Source organism: Larimichthys crocea, chromosome VII, assembly GCF_000972845.2.
Source record: "Larimichthys crocea isolate SSNF chromosome VII, L_crocea_2.0, whole genome shotgun sequence".
Taxonomy (NCBI): domain Eukaryota; kingdom Metazoa; phylum Chordata; class Actinopteri; family Sciaenidae; genus Larimichthys; species Larimichthys crocea.
The window spans coordinates 23,342,401-23,359,381 of NC_040017.1; the positions used below are offsets into that span (position 1 = coordinate 23,342,401).

The 16,981-nt window shown below is 38.8% G+C and overlaps 1 protein-coding gene across 1 annotated transcript in view; it reads right to left on the bottom strand.

The window, feature by feature from the left end:
* Positions 1–16,981, bottom strand: part of b3glcta (beta 3-glucosyltransferase a) — a 56,558-nt gene that overhangs the window by 7,511 nt on the left and 32,066 nt on the right. The window contains exons 5-11 of the mRNA XM_010736355.3: positions 12,641–12,717; positions 11,908–12,019; positions 9,705–9,841; positions 9,527–9,590; positions 8,445–8,573; positions 5,573–5,642; positions 3,078–3,191 (exon numbers count right to left, since the gene is read on the bottom strand). Coding sequence (XP_010734657.2) covers positions 3,078–3,191; positions 5,573–5,642; positions 8,445–8,573; positions 9,527–9,590; positions 9,705–9,841; positions 11,908–12,019; positions 12,641–12,717 — 703 coding nt within the window. The remainder of the gene's footprint in view (positions 1–3,077; positions 3,192–5,572; positions 5,643–8,444; positions 8,574–9,526; positions 9,591–9,704; positions 9,842–11,907; positions 12,020–12,640; positions 12,718–16,981) is intronic.

A 16,981-nucleotide genomic window follows, 5' to 3' on the forward strand; every position in this document is an offset into this window, starting at 1 on the left:
ACATGACACCCTTCTGTATCATGCAACGTATAACACGACACCACCAATGAGATAAAAAAAGAAAAGTCAGCATGAAGACAACAAAAAACTGCCACGGTTTAATCCTGCATCTGAACCCAGGGTTAGGGTTAGTTAAGCTCTATTTTAAAACTACTCCTGCACATATTTTCCACTTACAGTTAATCCTAAGCAGTCATTCACTTGATGATACAATCAGGCAGTGGCATGTTTAATCATCTCTGAGGGCTTTTAATGTTCCCCAAAAATCAATACGTCTTCAGCATTTGCAAAAAAATAAAAAATAAAAAATGCAAAGCAGGCTGATTTCAGTCGAACGTGATCCAGCTCAAACAACTACACATTAGTGATACATGAAAAGCTGCAGAGTGGCACTGTGGTGGCCTGGGGCGTTGTACAGTCACCTTCCTTTTTTCGTCTCCACATATCAGACCACCAGCTTTCTCCATCACGCCATGCAGTCTGCAACAAAGACTCTACTTTTAAAGGGATGCATCAGTGAGGTCAGGATTTAATGGATGTAAAATACACATACTGGTGGTATTTTTACCAATACGGAAGGAAAATAACAGACGTGCAACAGACTAGGTGACAAACAAGTATTGTAAGTGCCCTGACATTTTTTCCAAAGGCCCATTATTACGAAACGCCAACAGTATGAAAAAAGCTGATCTGAAAGTCCATTTGTCAGACAGCCTGTTTCTCTAAAAACACAGGCCCATTGCTCCAAAGGCTTGTTGCTTTTTGAAAATCCACACTACAATACAATTTATGTACGTAACCTAACAGAAAGTCATAAAACTCATGTTAACTTTTTCTAAACCTCACCAAACTGCTGATGTTTCCACAAGCTGACCACTAGTTTATTACCAAGGTCACCTAACGGTGATGATGAACGTCATGTGACTTCATCCATTCATAAGATATTAAGGGCAAAAAATTCCATGGTAAATGTGAATTTTTCAGAGCAGTGGGCTTTTGTTTTCAGGATAATGGCTTCCGGCCCAACAAGACATTTTTCTGACAATTGTGATTTTGGAATAATGGGCCAGTGGAACAATGGGCAGTCCCCTTATTGTCTAGCTCTTCACAGGGCAACGCGTCTAATCGCAATATATAACTGATTCCTGCTGCTGTCATGAGGTTAGCTGACAGATATAACATCATTCCAGGTTTGTTTCTCGATGTGAGTGACTGAAACTGAATTTGAGCAGCTGAGGTAAGGCGCATCTTCAGAAAATCTGATCAAACTTCCTTAAATCAAATCTGCAAAATTGTATTTCTTTGAGGATACTCCCTGTTAATATTTGATTTAAAAATTCAGTATACATTCATCTTCAGTATAATGTTTGAGTGCATCGAGAAAAGAGCTGGAGATCTGTCAACATTCACAACGTGGACGTGGAGATGAGGTGGCCCTAAAGTATAGAGGTCACATTTCATCACTCATCCCAGAGTAACATTACAAGAGAGTGCTGGCTTTTTTCTTGATTAGCCTCAGCTATGGAACAGGCATGTTCCAGCACGTAGCCAGTGGAAGTTTGGATCCTTCACTGCCTTAATGGTAAGAGGTCGGAAAATACGTCCTTGTTAAAGAACTGAAGTGCCTGGAGACAGCAACTGAAAGGAAGCTAGAGACCCGACTCTTTCAGACAACAACAACCCTCTGCCCTCCTACGGTGGGCTGAAAGTGGCTATAGCAGATGCATCATCCTATTAAGGTGCAACATGAGAGGTCTTAGGTGCCGTTTTATGCCCACAGCCATCAGACTGTAAAATAATTCACGTCCAAATGGCCTCTGCCTCAGGCAACCAGGAAGCTGCTGAGGCACAGAGTTACTGCTGTCTTTACAGACTATGCAGGAATGCTTTGAGCGGTCTTACGCTCTATGTATATGCTCCTGTACTAGTTTCTGATTATAATACATTATGCATTTCTATTATTTTCCTGGAGGATGTTGTTGGGTTAAAGCTTCTCCTGAGGGATCACCAGGCTCTCAGACCAGCTGGAGGATGGATGTGTTCCTTCCAGAATCAGCATTCGAATCAGAATCTGAATGAGGTTTATTCCCAAATAGGTTTTTTAACATAAAGGGAATTGGTCTCGATACAGACAATCCTGGTCTGTCCCATGGGCCGATCCCAGTCAACCATGCATGAAAAACTTATATAGAGGGAGGCTTTGTTAATGCAAAGGAACATCGATCGTTAACTTCTGAACTCTGAGATGTACAGGTATGAAGAGTGGTATCAAATTTCTCATTTCACTCTCATCAAGAAAGCCAAGAACCATATTTCTAAATTGCTATAAGAGTTTGTAAAAGTGGATTCAATGTTGAGTTAGGTTGTAAGTAGTAGTAGTAGTTTTAGTCGTAGTGGAAGAAGGTCAAGTTTAAGAAGTTGAAGCGAGCTGTGATTAAAAATAAACTACAATAAATGATGAAATGTCAGATTATCACCAGCTCTTAAACCGTCCAATATGTGGAGAAAACTTCAGTTATTAAATACTGACAGTCCTGCAGTCTGTTGAAAACAGCAGGAGATATTTGGACTGTTTCTGGTGAGTAAATGTGCAATTTATAGCTCTCAGTCAGAGAGAGGCTTCTCAAGATCAAGAACAAACAAAAAGGCCCATTTAGCAGAATGACTCTGAGGAAAAATAGACAACATGCAACAGTTTTAAAAGATCTGAGCAGGATTAACCAAAAAATCCCAACATAATTGATAAAAATATGTTATTTACACAAGGGACTGAATTACAAATACCTAGTAATGGTTTCATCTCATGGAGGTAAACACACTTTTAGAGACAAACAGATGGAATCTCCTGCTGACAGAGCTACTGCTTCCCATTCACACTCCTGAAATATCAAGTCTGAAATACCGCCACACTGCTATTCCCCTCACAAGGTGTTAGTCTGGACACATTTCATCTTTAGTTTGCCATTTCATTTTTCATGCTCCTCCTTATGTGCAGCTGACCCTGCACTGTTAGCCAAGGTCAGCACCTGTATCAGTCAGGGTGTTGTAGGAAGTTAGGTTGCAAAACAAGCGCTTACCTCTTTCAGTATTTGGTACTCCTATATTTATAGTTGGTATTGAGGGATCGGCATGGTCACTGTAGTACTCTAAAAATAAGGCATCCTTTTCCCAAGTCTTCTTTATCACTGGAACTAGAGCAAAGGGGAGAAAAATCAATACGGTGTTCACTGTTTTACAACAAGCAGACCTCTGGTTCAGTGCAATCTAAACGTGTTCCCTGAACAAATGGTTATTTCATATTTATGGTTCCTCTGATGTCCCCGTCTGTTTTTGGTCAAATATTCTATTAAAGACCACTGAAGATGCTTCTAAAGAAATAAATCATCAGTCGAGACAAGACAGAGAATAGATTGAAAATAAAATTTGACGCTTCTTTAATCTCTGGACTTGAAAGTATCAGAAGTACGTATTACATGTTGTTGACATAGATACAGCGTGGACCGTACAAACCAAATGAATATCACAAAGTCTTCTTCAGTTTCGGTGGTTATATTTTACGACTATGAACCCTGGGATCTCCTGGGAGAAAAATGCTGTAACTTCTAGTTTTTGTCAGCTTGTGGTCGATGCACTGTAACACACTGAGACCTGCAGCATTCTGCAGACATTTTGCCCTCTGCTAGAAAACAGCAGCAGAGAAGCAGTGTAAGTTAGCACATTACTGTACTCATGTGCTTTTTCCTTCTATTTATACACAGTGTCTTTCAGCTAAGCTATTAGCACATACAGCACTCATCTGTCACTGACCTATTTCCCAGCATCAGAGTTTTTAGCTTTCTTATAGACTTGATTTGGATTTCACTGATGAGTTCTGGAGGTTTAATGATGACTTTCTGGGTTGTTGAGTGTACGAAGGCTGAGAAACACAGCATACCCAGAGAAATGCAGCAGTAGCTCGAGGCTGTGCTCAGCTCTAATGGATCAACAAAAGTGAATAAGAGCGGCATGTTTAACATTGAAAGAATGAACCAAAACACAAAAGGTTCAGCTGGCTGGCCTTTGCTGCCTCTAAAGACTCCTGGAAACTGAAAACTGAACTAATGAAGAACAATAAGCGTGTGAAGCAGTTGTAGGAAAACATGCTGTGCAAATAAAGTCTTACTGACTGATTAATTTATGTAATCAAGTGCCAGATATTACACGGCTACTTCATATCACCACATTGAAATAAAACAAACAAACAAACTGTGAATGCATCATGCTGTACTGCAGCAGCAAATCAATAGATTGAGTTAGACAGTTTGAAAACAGACATTAACACTGACAAACAACCTACACATGACACTTTCTGAAAAGAACTGTAACCTTAGTGTAAGTGTAAAATGACAATGACAAGATACCAGAAGTGTATTGCAGTTAAAATCAAGTTTATACAATAAAGCTACTGTTAGACTATACTACATTATTACTTTATACTATTCTACACAACACTCTACTATACTGTTAAAACCGCATGTCTGACGTGATGTCTGTGATGCAGCAGAGACACATTATTGTTTTTCAATGCCATTTTATTCATTTTAAACTTTTTGCTCCACGTAGGAATTAAATTAGCATCTTTTGTTTGGTAAATATTTGCAAAAGTTTGGTATGAATTGGTCAGATTGAGCAGAATCAAACCCCCAAACAATCAAATCATGATGAGAAAAAAAATCCACTGTTAATTTTTTTTGTTTCAAATGTGCAAAACACAGCCACAAAGACAAAACACAAGCAATAATGCAGTACAAAAGCTTCTGACAGAAAACAAAAATCAAAATTGTTAAACATAGTTTGAAGGCTGAAAACTCGGTAACTATGGTAACAATAATAGATTTACACTGAGCTGTCATAAAAACAAAAGGCAAACAGTATTATAGTGTTCATCCAATCTTTATATGAACTCTAAATTTCTAAATGGAACTATGTGCCCACATCACGAGGTATTGTCACTGGAAGATTAAAAAGTCTTAACACGTCTTAAAAAGTCTTTACACGTTGTAAATCGCGTGAGGCTCTTTTATGTCTCTTGCTCATTGATCTAACCTTTGATATATAATTCTAATATGCATTTTCATTTTACATTTGAAACCAATAATGACAGCTTGCTAGAGGAAATGGTAATTAAAGTAATTAGTGTAATTACTTTTGGGCAATGCTCTTTGAGTGTGGTGAACAATTTGTCCGATCCCCCTGAGATGAATCGGCAATCTGATCTATTGACTGAACCTGCGACACTTTTATCAGCTTTAAAGAGGAGCAGATTTACTGGAATGGCAGGCAGAGCTTGCAAACACACGGCTAAACCTCAGGAAGGATTATTTGATGATGTAACACTTCCAGCATCGGGGAGGGGGGTTCGCAATTAAGTGCTACACTATTCAACCCTTTCAGACATGATGGCAGAATTTAGACTGTATCATGATAATCAGGTAAAGCTCTTATACAGTCACACATGTCAAAGGTAAGACAAATCCATTACGAGGAAACAGGACAAAGCCATTTGTGTCTTTGTGAGAGGACTGTGACTCACCTCGTTCACTGTGAAACTTCCTACACGTTTTCACAGCAACAAATACATCTTCTTTATTTACAGGCTCCCCCTTTGATGAAAATAGAAGACATGAATCAAAGAAATGCTTGCATGACCATACGGCATAAATCAAACATAATTAAAACAGAATTTATATTATCTGCAGCCAAACGGTGGAAATTGAGTTTGGTTTTTTTTTTGGACGATATTAAGTGTCAAGTTGATCAGTGGAAGTTGTTATCTTCAAAGTGAATTCAGAATTGGATATTTCTGCTAATGGTCTGAGGTCATTTGCCCCTCTGGTTGTCTTTGATTCCCTTTCTGAAACTAATAGCACACAGCTGCTGATAACACTGCAGCATATGTGAAAATTTCAAGAATGAATTAGGTGTGCATTTGCAAAATATGAAAGCCTTTGGGAATGAAAGGGAAAGCAACAAGTGAGGGCTTGATAAATGAAATGAAGCAGTGAGAGAATAAGGCTGGAAATGGAACATCTCTGTGCCCTTTAGTACCACATTCAGTCCAAAATGGAAGAGGCTGAAATTATTGTGTGTGTGTGTGTGTGTGTGTGCTCAAAGAGACACACAAAAAGATTCAACAACAGGCAGAATCCATTAAAAATCGACGTTACCTTCAAATGTCATCAGCTGCTGCACAGACCATCCCTTTATTTATAGACAGGATGTGATGTGCAGTCACAATCTCATGTGCTATGATCAAGTCAGAGCATCACACAGAAAAAGCAATGTACATACCGGGATGCAGGTCAATTTTTAATTTTGATGAATTGTTTAAACTTGGGGTGGCACAGTGGTGCCATGCCTGGTTCAAACCCTCGGCTGGGGCCTTTCTGTGTGGAGCTTATATGTTCTCCTGGGGTCTCATGAGGGAGATAACTGGCTTTTTAATAGTTAAATAGTAGTGCACAATATATTTTTTTTAGGTGAGTTAAAGCATACCAAGACCCCCTAAAAGATATAAGAAGGCTCAAAACACATTTTTATTATTGGCCTGCTCACTCTCTCTTTCCTTCTCAGACATCATTGTCTGTTTTTTGTCTAGTTTGCTCAAATTAAAGAACATAACTCATGTCTGGTAGAAATATGAACAGAAAATAAAAAGGAAATGTTTGGCTGCTGCAACCACTTTGCTGATCCCGTTGTTGATCATTGTCCTTCGCCTCCTTCAATCTGCCTCTGGAGGCTTTTCATTCTTTGTTGATGCCACAGCCAAGTACCGCTGTGGCCCCATTTGCCAATTTGAAACTGTTTCGACCACTGGCTGATTACGATACGTCCTCTCTTATTTTGTCTGAATAGAAACTTCTCCCTGAATACTTATTAAATCGGTGACCTTCGTGTTTCTTCGCTGGCTGCTTCAGTCGTTGTCCTGTCTTCTGGTCAAATGAATACAGTTTTATGAAGATAGTAATTTCCATCAGGAGGGTGGTAAACACGAATATAAATCTGACAAGCCAGACTGCAACAAACATGTAGCAGACTCTACAACACGTGTGCTCACGCAGTATGTGATTTGAATTACAAATGAAAAGAAGAAAAATCAGAATTCTTTCAGCTGCAGTTCTGGCATCTCAAATTCTACTTATCTCATCCACTCGCAACAAAACTAGAGTCACGTACACGTATCACTTCTTCCCAACATTATCGATCGTTTTTAGGTTGCATGCAGGGTCAACAGCTGCTGGCTAAAGGTTAGCTGATCCTTCTTATCGGTACACAAACCAAACTTCTTGAAGCCCGAGCAAACACGGCATTAAAAATCAAGTATCATGTTGCAAAGCAGGATTATTATTCAATATCAGACACAGAGCAAAGTTGTCCTTTCTACATGACACACTGACTGTGTTATCCAATCCTCAGCCACACCCACTCACTGACTCAGACATGTGCAACATTGAGTAAGATCTTAAGCCACTGCCAATTATTTTGTGCAGGAATATTCTACCTCCTAGATATTTCTGCCTTGCATATACAAACGGACTTGTAATATCTCTGTATTATCTACTAAATAATGAACTATGCATGAGATCATTTACTGAAAGTCAATACTAATTTTGTAATAAAGCCTTCAGTACACAATGAGAGATGAGAGATATTCAATGAATTGTTAGAATTGCCTTGTAGCACTATTTCCTGACAATTTGAGTGGTGTTACACCTCGGAGTTTCATTCAATTAAACACATTTCCAACACTTGTGCTGCACATTTTCTGTTGATACAAAGAAAGAACACACACTGCTTATTCACGAGCAACAAATACGCTTTAGAAAGTTAAATTCATCCCAGAATATGAGGGATGATTCATGTTTTTGATGTGATAAATGCAACAATTATACCTGCATAACAAAACAGAGATTAGTTTGTCACCAGGCGTGCATTTGCATGTGAATTTCAATTTTACTTAGTCCAGATATGATGAAAGAAAAAAAAAAAAAACAGGAGAGGATGAGCCTGTTAAAAATTACTTCTAGTGTTAGTACTGGTTGACAGTGTTGGAGATGAATAAACATGAACTAATTTAGATTTCTGAGTTATTAAAAACTGGCAGAAGTACCAAGAGGAAGCAAAAGGATGTTGCTTAGCAATGAAGAAGTATTTCTCTCTTAGTGGAAGGTTAAATTAACTAGCAAAACAAACCCAAGACTTCCGTCCTTTTCGGTTAATCCATGATGAACAGTGTGTGAAGGCTGGATGCTGTTTTGATTTGTCTGTGGCCACGAAGCCTGAAGGCTGAGTATCACAAATCACCAAGAAACTGCACTCACAGTGAAGTACCTACTGTCTAAGGCTGTTTATTTTGTCCCCTTACCATTTCCTGGGACAATTAAATTGAGGCTGCAGATACTCACACATGGTGGAGGCTTGCTGCTCAGAGTGGTAGCACAGTGGCTGGTGGTTTGAGCCTCTGGCTCAGTGCACAGTTCAGGAACAGGAGTGAGATGCGGACCATTCCCGTTATCCCAGATATACAGGGCTACCTGTTATAACACAGAGTGGTCGTTTCAGGTTTACAAGCTAAAGACAAGACGTGAAACCAACTGATGTTTTATTCCTAACTTAGAGTGTTTTCTGTCTTCTTTTAAAGGTAAATACGACTATTGTGTTCTCACAACAAAACTCCAGCGAGCTAACAAGAGAGACGGAGGGGATGACGACATTGAAGTAGAAATTGAGAGCTGCTGTGTCTTGCTGTACCTCTCCCTCACCAGCAGCGAATCTTAGTTTGGTTTTTATTTTAATTTCTCCGGTGGAAGATCCAGACGTTACAGTTCAAGAATACATGATGAGGACAGTGCAGTCAGGACTGTGTGAATATTGGCAACTGTCTCAAAGAATCAGGATCTACAGAAACCGAGAACTCTGATGTTTTGCTGACTTACAGGCTGAAGCTGCCGACGGTGATGTGGATTGACAAGTGATGGTTAATCACACTTGAATGAAGTTGTATGTGCAGGTTTGTGATGTGCATTTAATCTGTAAATAAAATACAACTTAAAATTCATCAATTCCATCCGAAGCCACAGCACTGGTTTTGTTTTTACATATGAGAAATACAGAGTATTATAATTGCATCTCGAGAACTGAACTCACGCCATTTTGAACTGAACCCCCTTTTTCCAGACTGAGCCTGATAAGTCTGACGCCGTGTTTACTCAACAAAATCCCTAGATGCCTCCCTGACTGAATTTAAGTGATAAAAATAAGAACCTCAATGCTGCGCCATGACAATTCTCCAAAGTAATGAGATTTCACTTCAAGGTTAGATGGATTTCATGCCTCTCCTTTTTTTGTGCAAATAACTTATAGTAGGTCGGCATTGGCTTGAGTGTGACAAACAAGAAAACGGTGAGAAAGTGTCTGAAAACCAGACGCCTCATCATATTCCAAACAAAACAATGTCCGAAGGTAACCACGTGACTTGCTATCTTACTTCATATTTCAGGTCAATGGTGAAGTCAGATTTAAGTGGCTCATCTCTCACTTTGTTTGCGAGCCTGGAATAAGAAATCAGAAGAGATTTTCTTGTTGACATATGCAATAAACACAAAGTATAACCTCAAAAATATGGAATAGTATCGATGAACTGACCAACTCGATTTTATACTCACCGAACAACAAGGGGGATGCTTAGTGCCCAAGCAGCAGCAAAGTCTGGGTATTTGAAGATGGAGGGGTTCTCTGCAAAAGCGTAGTGATGGATGATGGTCGACTCGTCATCGTGGAGGGGCTTACCAAGAAACCATTCCTGATAAATGAAAAGAACATGACCTCTTTGCTTTTAAGATGTTACACTTGAGATTTTTTTCCATTACGATATTACTGCAAACTTTCATAAAAGGACACATGTGGGCATCTGGCCTAATTTGGGAATTTTGATACGGCACTTGCCAGAAATTGTTTGAAATTCTTTCCAGTGATTAAGTTTGTCACTGGCAGTGAAAATAATAATGAGATTTCTTAATAGAACAAAGTTCAAAGATACCAGATTTTACCCACAAAGGCTCTCATCATAAGTCTTGACATATCTGGAGTAAAAATGATCATCAGGAAAAGTACATGAGGCTTTGAGAAATAATTCAATTTTGGGAAATATTTTCTCTTTGAAGAACAATATGAGGCTACAGCCAGCAGCCAGTCAGCTTGGCTGGGCTCCAACACCTGTGAATGAACACTTCATATATTTTTGTTTGTTTAATCTGTATAAAGTTTTAAAATGTTTTACGGGTAGATGTCCTGGATAATTTCTCGGCCAATCACAATAATTGACTGCTGGTTGCTTGGCAACTGCTCAGAGCCAAGAAATAGTCCACCACATAACAAGTCAATAAAACCTTTTTTATTTTTTCTTTATTTTGCTGTACTAACTGGATAAAAAGTGTTAATTAATGAGCATTAGAGGGAAACGGCTGCTCGCTGTAGCTTCAAATTCAATGCACAGATATGAGTGTCGTATCTGTATTTTCATCAAACTCTTCTTCTAAAATATTTCCCAAACTTTTGATTTATTGCGATCTCATGGTCCAACAAAGTACTTCAATTTAAAACACGGACTATATTGCCAGTTTATTAGCTAGAAACAAACAAATCTAACAACATCCTTGCTAAACTCTGTTTACCTTCATGTAGAGTTTGCAGGGGTGTTGTTAATATGTTCATATTTTTTCCACGCCATTTATATAAATGTACCTAATAAACTGGCAGCTGAGTGTACATATTTGTCTTAATGTTTGTTTACTGAATGTCAAGGTATGACAGAAGCACCAGCTTCTATTCTTTCACTTTTAATTTTGCTATTTATTTCTGCCAATAAATAAATAATAGTAAAAAAAAAAAAACATGCCACAAAAGTATCACACAATATCTAATTTCTGTCATGCTTTAGTGTGTCTCTGCGTCTAATTGGCAAAAGTTAAAATGAAGCCAGCAGAGCCTTCACTCCCTTCAAATGTTCTGAAAACTAATTTTGTCTCGTCACAATATGAGGCTGACCACATTTCGCTATAACACCTGGAGAGAAATCTTTGCTTTAGGGCGAGTTGTAATGAATCAAATCATGAGGTGATGTACCCATTGTCTCTTCTTCTCAGGATAAGGTTTTTTATAGTCACACAATAAAGAGTTCAATCTGACTGGGAAATGAAACACCATGCAGGGTGTGAATAGTCCAACATGAATAAAAAGTGGTTTCATTAATTGTTGTGCCAAATTTTTTTTGAGACCTAACCCCAACTTCAGCATAATCTTTCTTTTCACCTGTAGGTTTTACACTAAGTGTAATTAACATCATTTTTCACTTTCACTTGAAAGCCAGCTCAAACTTGTGTTGTGAAGGCTTGTCAGCAATTACAAATTGTAACAAAAAAAGCCCCAAAACCAAAAAAAAACATGGCTGTTCTGTTCTTTTTAAAAATTCATTACTGATGGAAAAAGACACTTTTCTCGGCTTGATTAGGAAAAAATCTTTTGATTACAACCTCAACGCCTGATTTTTCTGATTGCAGCGTTTATCTAATATTTATATCCGACCCATATACAAGAAAAATAATTTCATAAGTGGAGAGGCAGGTTTTAAATTATGTCTACAGCAGAGACTGGAGTGACATGTCTGACAGGTTACACTGTGAGCTGGCAGAGCTGAGCAGATGCAGAAGAGCTAGAGCCAACCTGATACTACATCTCCTAATTGAAGTGGTGATTAACTAGCTGGAGCTTCAAACAGGAGGCTTTGGTCTCACTGACGAATTTGACAAAAAGAGGCAAATCAAGACAGACAGGGAGGGGATGGAGGTGTGGTTGGAATAGTATACTTACTTTATTCTTGTCAAATTTGGCAAGGACTTGAACAAGCTTAGCCATTTTGACATTTGTTTCCTCCTCGAGAAATACAATCCAGGAGGAGTTTTGCCTGAAGGTGTGCGATAAGCTACGGACACACAGAAAAAAAGAATTAGTATCAAATTATAGTTAAATAATAAAGAAAAATAAAAACATATATAAATATTTTTATTTTTTTTAGTTCAGTCTGACGAACTATCTAACTGAGGCTCCTGACCCAGGCAGTTCAAAGCAGCCACAGTTTTCCCTACAGGGCAGAAAATACAAAAAAAAAAGCATCACAAGCACACCGAGCTCTTTCAAGCAGGGCGACTCTGTCATGATTTGGGGTACTTCTGGTGATCTTAGTCCTAAATCTTTACGGTGGAGGGAGAAACGGATTCAGATGTTATTTCAGATCGCCCCAAAACAATTGACTGCAGCTAATGTCATTACGGAGCTGTTCAGACCACTGCGTAACAGCTGTAATAGGCTTACAGTTATAGACAGTTAAGAGGGCGTTTATCATAATGTGGAGCAATCGATCACAGTTATTGTCTTGTAATTGCTTCGAAGCAATCTGCAGCCTTAAAACGTGGCTAACAAAATGTTCTCCACACTACAATACACCTCCAGTGTAGGAAGACAAAGCCTTTGACATTTTGAACCCTTAAATCTTCGGTTAATCACACGCTCACTCAATCCTGAGAGTTCAGGGAGGGATACTTACTAAGGCAGCAGAGGAAGGATACTCCAATCTCCCTCATTATCTGATAAACTGTGAAGAAGCAAAACCACCGGTGGTTTCTGTAAGGAAACACCACACAAAGCAGAGACACAGCGATGGTTATTAACTGTACAGCAGCTACACAAAGCTAAAGACAATAAACGGAAGCTTTCTGCATTGAAGGACCCGAGGGTGGCCTGGTGTTTAGAGAGGCTGTTCTGTAACTGGAAAGTCCTCATCTGGTTTCATTAATGCTAATGACCGACTTCTGGACCATGCCTGTCGCAGTCTCTGTCTTAAAAAGCAGCAGAACAGTGGTTTTGCATGTTTTTGCTACAAATCACATACACTCTGCATTCAAGTGTTTCTCCACCACCATTACTATTCATGTCTGTAAGATGTAAAACTCTATTAGCAGACTTCTGATTGCTAAATCGCCTGCATAGTTTAATCCATCACAGTGAACATAAAGTCTTTATTCCTGTTAATGCTACATTATCACTGCATGGTAATGCAATTAGAGAAATCTGCACTGCTTGACCTCACTGCAATATCGAGCCACATTGACCAAAATGAACACAGACAGAAAGGTTTCAGAAGTCAGCTACAACTAGTAATATTCGACATTTTAATGAAAAGACCAAAACCAACAATAATTGTTCTTTGAGATGGCAGACTACACGACCAATCTGTCCTTTTTATATACATATGGTAGATTGATGATAGGTAATGAATTCTTTATTCCACCGGACAGCAACAACAATGAATGTTTACATGTTTTATTATTGTCATAACCTTTATTCAAACAGGGAGGAACACTGAAAGCAACGTCTATTTACAAGCACAGCAACGTTCCAGTATACATCAACAAATTACACAACAGGCCAAGGACATCAGGGCAATAAAAAAATAACACACATTCATACAGCGTCATTTGATTTTTATGTTGATTAAAAGGGATTAGCTTGTTCCACCTGTGTGGAATTTACCGTTTTATATCCAGTTTCCTCGTCTCAGAGCTAACTGTGATTTTCAAGGACCAAACAGTCTCGTGTCGTAGTGCAGTGTGAGAATGATCTATGGTTAAAAAGACATGTGAGACACCCAGGAAGTTTGCCAAGAAGTGCTTAGTAAATAAATCTTCTCACTGCCAAGTACAGCCACCCAACTTTCTCACACAGTATACAACGTCCCCCCCGTTATGAACCTAAGGGCAGAATGATAGACTGCATCAAGAGGTTTAAGAGTAGAGGTAGGAGAGTGCATATAAATTACATCGCCAAAGTCCCCAAAGGATAAAAAGGTTGAATGAGGAATTTATTATCTGCAGTTCTGGGTAATAACAAGTCTGATTTCTATGTGAGAATGCCAGTTTTGCTTTGAAGGACTTTGTCACTTAATTAAAAGTTTAGCTTGGCATCAAGACAGAAACCAAGGTATTTATAAAGGGGATGCTCTTTCAATTGGCGTCCCATTAAGCGCGGTAACATTCAGTCAGTTTTCTTTATACAAAATTTAAGGTCGATTAAAGTTTGCAGTACAACAAAGAAATGAAAAGTGAACCGCAGCTCTGTCTTTCCTCCTTTTTCCTTTCTTTCAGTGCAGCGTACTCACAGTATGTGTGCGGGGTGATGAGGCACTCGCAGATGTGATTAATTTGCTTTCATGCTCCAGATCAGAGTGTGATATTCAAATGGTTACAGGTTCACTGAAATAAAATATCATTCATTTTTTGATTTGCCTACAAGGGCCAACACATTGTACACGCTGCTCAATAAGCAGTCTTTCATTATTACGCACAACAGGAGAAAAAAATGAGCAATTGTTGCACCTGACACTCATTTCAAGTTCAGTCGTTTTCATTGAATCAGCCGCCGTTTTCGTTCCTGATGTCCTTCACGTTGAGCTATTATCAGGCTCGTATTGTGTAGCCTGACGTCGGCCTTGTTGGTTTTGATCTTTCCATGTGAATGTTTTTTAACAATAAGAATGGTGACAGTCTTATCTATTAGAAATCAAACTTTGAAACACATACCGCCTTGCAGGGTTTTTCACCCTTACACTAAGAAATCAACTACGAGCTATCACTGGAAACGGGATATTTCAGGACATAGACAGTGCACACAGCTACTTCCAAATGAGAGGAATCTGTTTCAGGAAATCGTGTTCTGTTTCAGTAGTAGAAGGTGTGTGTGTGTGAGAGCCAATGTTTCACACTGCGAGGAAAACAAAGCAGCAGAGCGTAAGACCCTGCGGTTCATTACCACACGGTCCACTCATCATGCAGGAAGCCTGGAGGAGCAGTCTCCTCTGAGCCGCTCTGTCTAACGGCAGCTTGTTTGATTTGGGCGATGGATCTGACGCTGTTTACACTTATTAAACGTATTAGCCAGTTGAGGTTCGTTAGCTCTCTTTTGATACGAGCTTTATCTTCAAGTTAATGGCACCTAACACGTTTTTCTCTTGACTTGACATTCACACTGATGTGGTTCCGTAAAAAGAAGAAAAGGATAGGCGAAGCTTTGTCTTAGGATAATAACGCTCTCTTTAAAACAGAGCGCTCACTTCAAAGAGCTATTGACGTTCTTGTGAGAGAGGAGGCACAAGAAGAGGCTGATTCTCTTAGCGGCGGACTCCTAATCAACAGATAAGAGCTGGTTCTCGTGTGGACATGCTTGCAACGAATAGGACACTGATTGCTTGGTGACTTGGGAGAAGATGGGGGTCACTGAGACTGGTTGTCATGGAGGAACAGGAAGCTATGCTTTTAAAGATAGGAAGGGCTGGAGGGGAGTCTAGGAATAGAAGAGCCGAATCTCTCATTAAAAAAAGGTTCTTTAAATGTAAAGCTTGTTAAAATAACACAGGTGATGCATGAGGAAGCATTTAAAAAACTGTATATTTCTCTATTCCTGAGTTGAATCTCATTTGGTGGTACATTGGTCGTCTCTGTGGATATGAGAATGGGCTAAACGACACAAAAATAGTATATAAATGCAATGTGAATTCCTCCCAGAAGGCAAGATGTCAGGCTGCAGGAACATGGACTGTGAGCCGCCACGCAGAATACACAAGTTCCTGTCTGTGGAAATGTGTGGACCACATAACCTTCCACAGTCAGACGAAAATAAAACAGAAATATCTGCTTAGGGTGAAAAAGACAGAAAGACTTACATCGGTTTTCTGCCTTAGAGGCGCAGCGATCATGTTGTAAATCTTTAACTTATCGCTGATCCTGGCCTGGAATTTCACATACTTATTGACACAGAGTCAGCATTAAATCATTTAAGAAGTTTTAAATCAAATATTTTTGAATGACAGCTTTTCTCTGGTTTTTTTCTGACCCACAAAAAAGAAAGTCTAAATACGACAACAGTTTAACCGAATACTGAATGACTGAGGCGAGATAACCGAAACCTCGAGTATGACAAGAAATCAAATGTTACTTCACTTCTCTAACGTCTCCACTTTCTCTGTATATCAAAGATTTAAAGATATTTTCAAGACATTAAAAGATTTTGCTCAAAGCTTTTCGTTGTAACGTACCAGAACATACAGTAGATCCAACATGTTTAATAGCTACAAACTAAGCAAATCTCTTGTACTATTTGGCTTTGATCTTTTTCCTTCAGTACCCAAGAAACACGCTCTAAGACTGTTAAATAGCTGAATTATAAGCTTGTGTTGTGCCTCGGAGGTGGAAGTGAAGAGTTGGATGGTTGGTTGAAACTCGTGCTTAAAGAGGAAGGTAAATATGATGAAATGGAGAGTTTGAATTTTATCTTTATACTCCAATCTTACTAAAGTAATTACAGTTTTTTGGCTTTTGTTTTATTGTTTGCTGCATTTTTACTCTGTGAAATCCAGCAGCAACAGTCTGCCATAACTCACACAGAGTTTTTACTACAGCTGGTAATTACTGGTCTTATTTCAAAGCCACTTTGCTGGCTGTCTTTACTACAATTAGGGCTAGCCATTCGGTTTTTGGTATGGATCCATGATTGTTTAACACTGCATGACAGGACATTTTTATCATGCATTTCTGAAATTTAAGGAAGACAGAAGATCTTAAATGATGATGCAAAGACTAAAGGTTTGAACATGAAAGCTTAAAATGTGTAAAGGAAAAGGAAACATTCATACATACGTAAGAAAATGCAGAAAGTTTCCTTTGTTTTTCCATTTTCATTCTGAAATTCAGCAATGAAGTTGTTCTGTATAAAACTATGAAACAAAAACAAATGCTACAAGAGTTTTTACCATTCAAGCTTAAAGCTATTTTGGTATTTTCCATTTCAGTTGTGGGTGAAATCCTCCTCTGTACAGATCCTGGATCCGGAATTC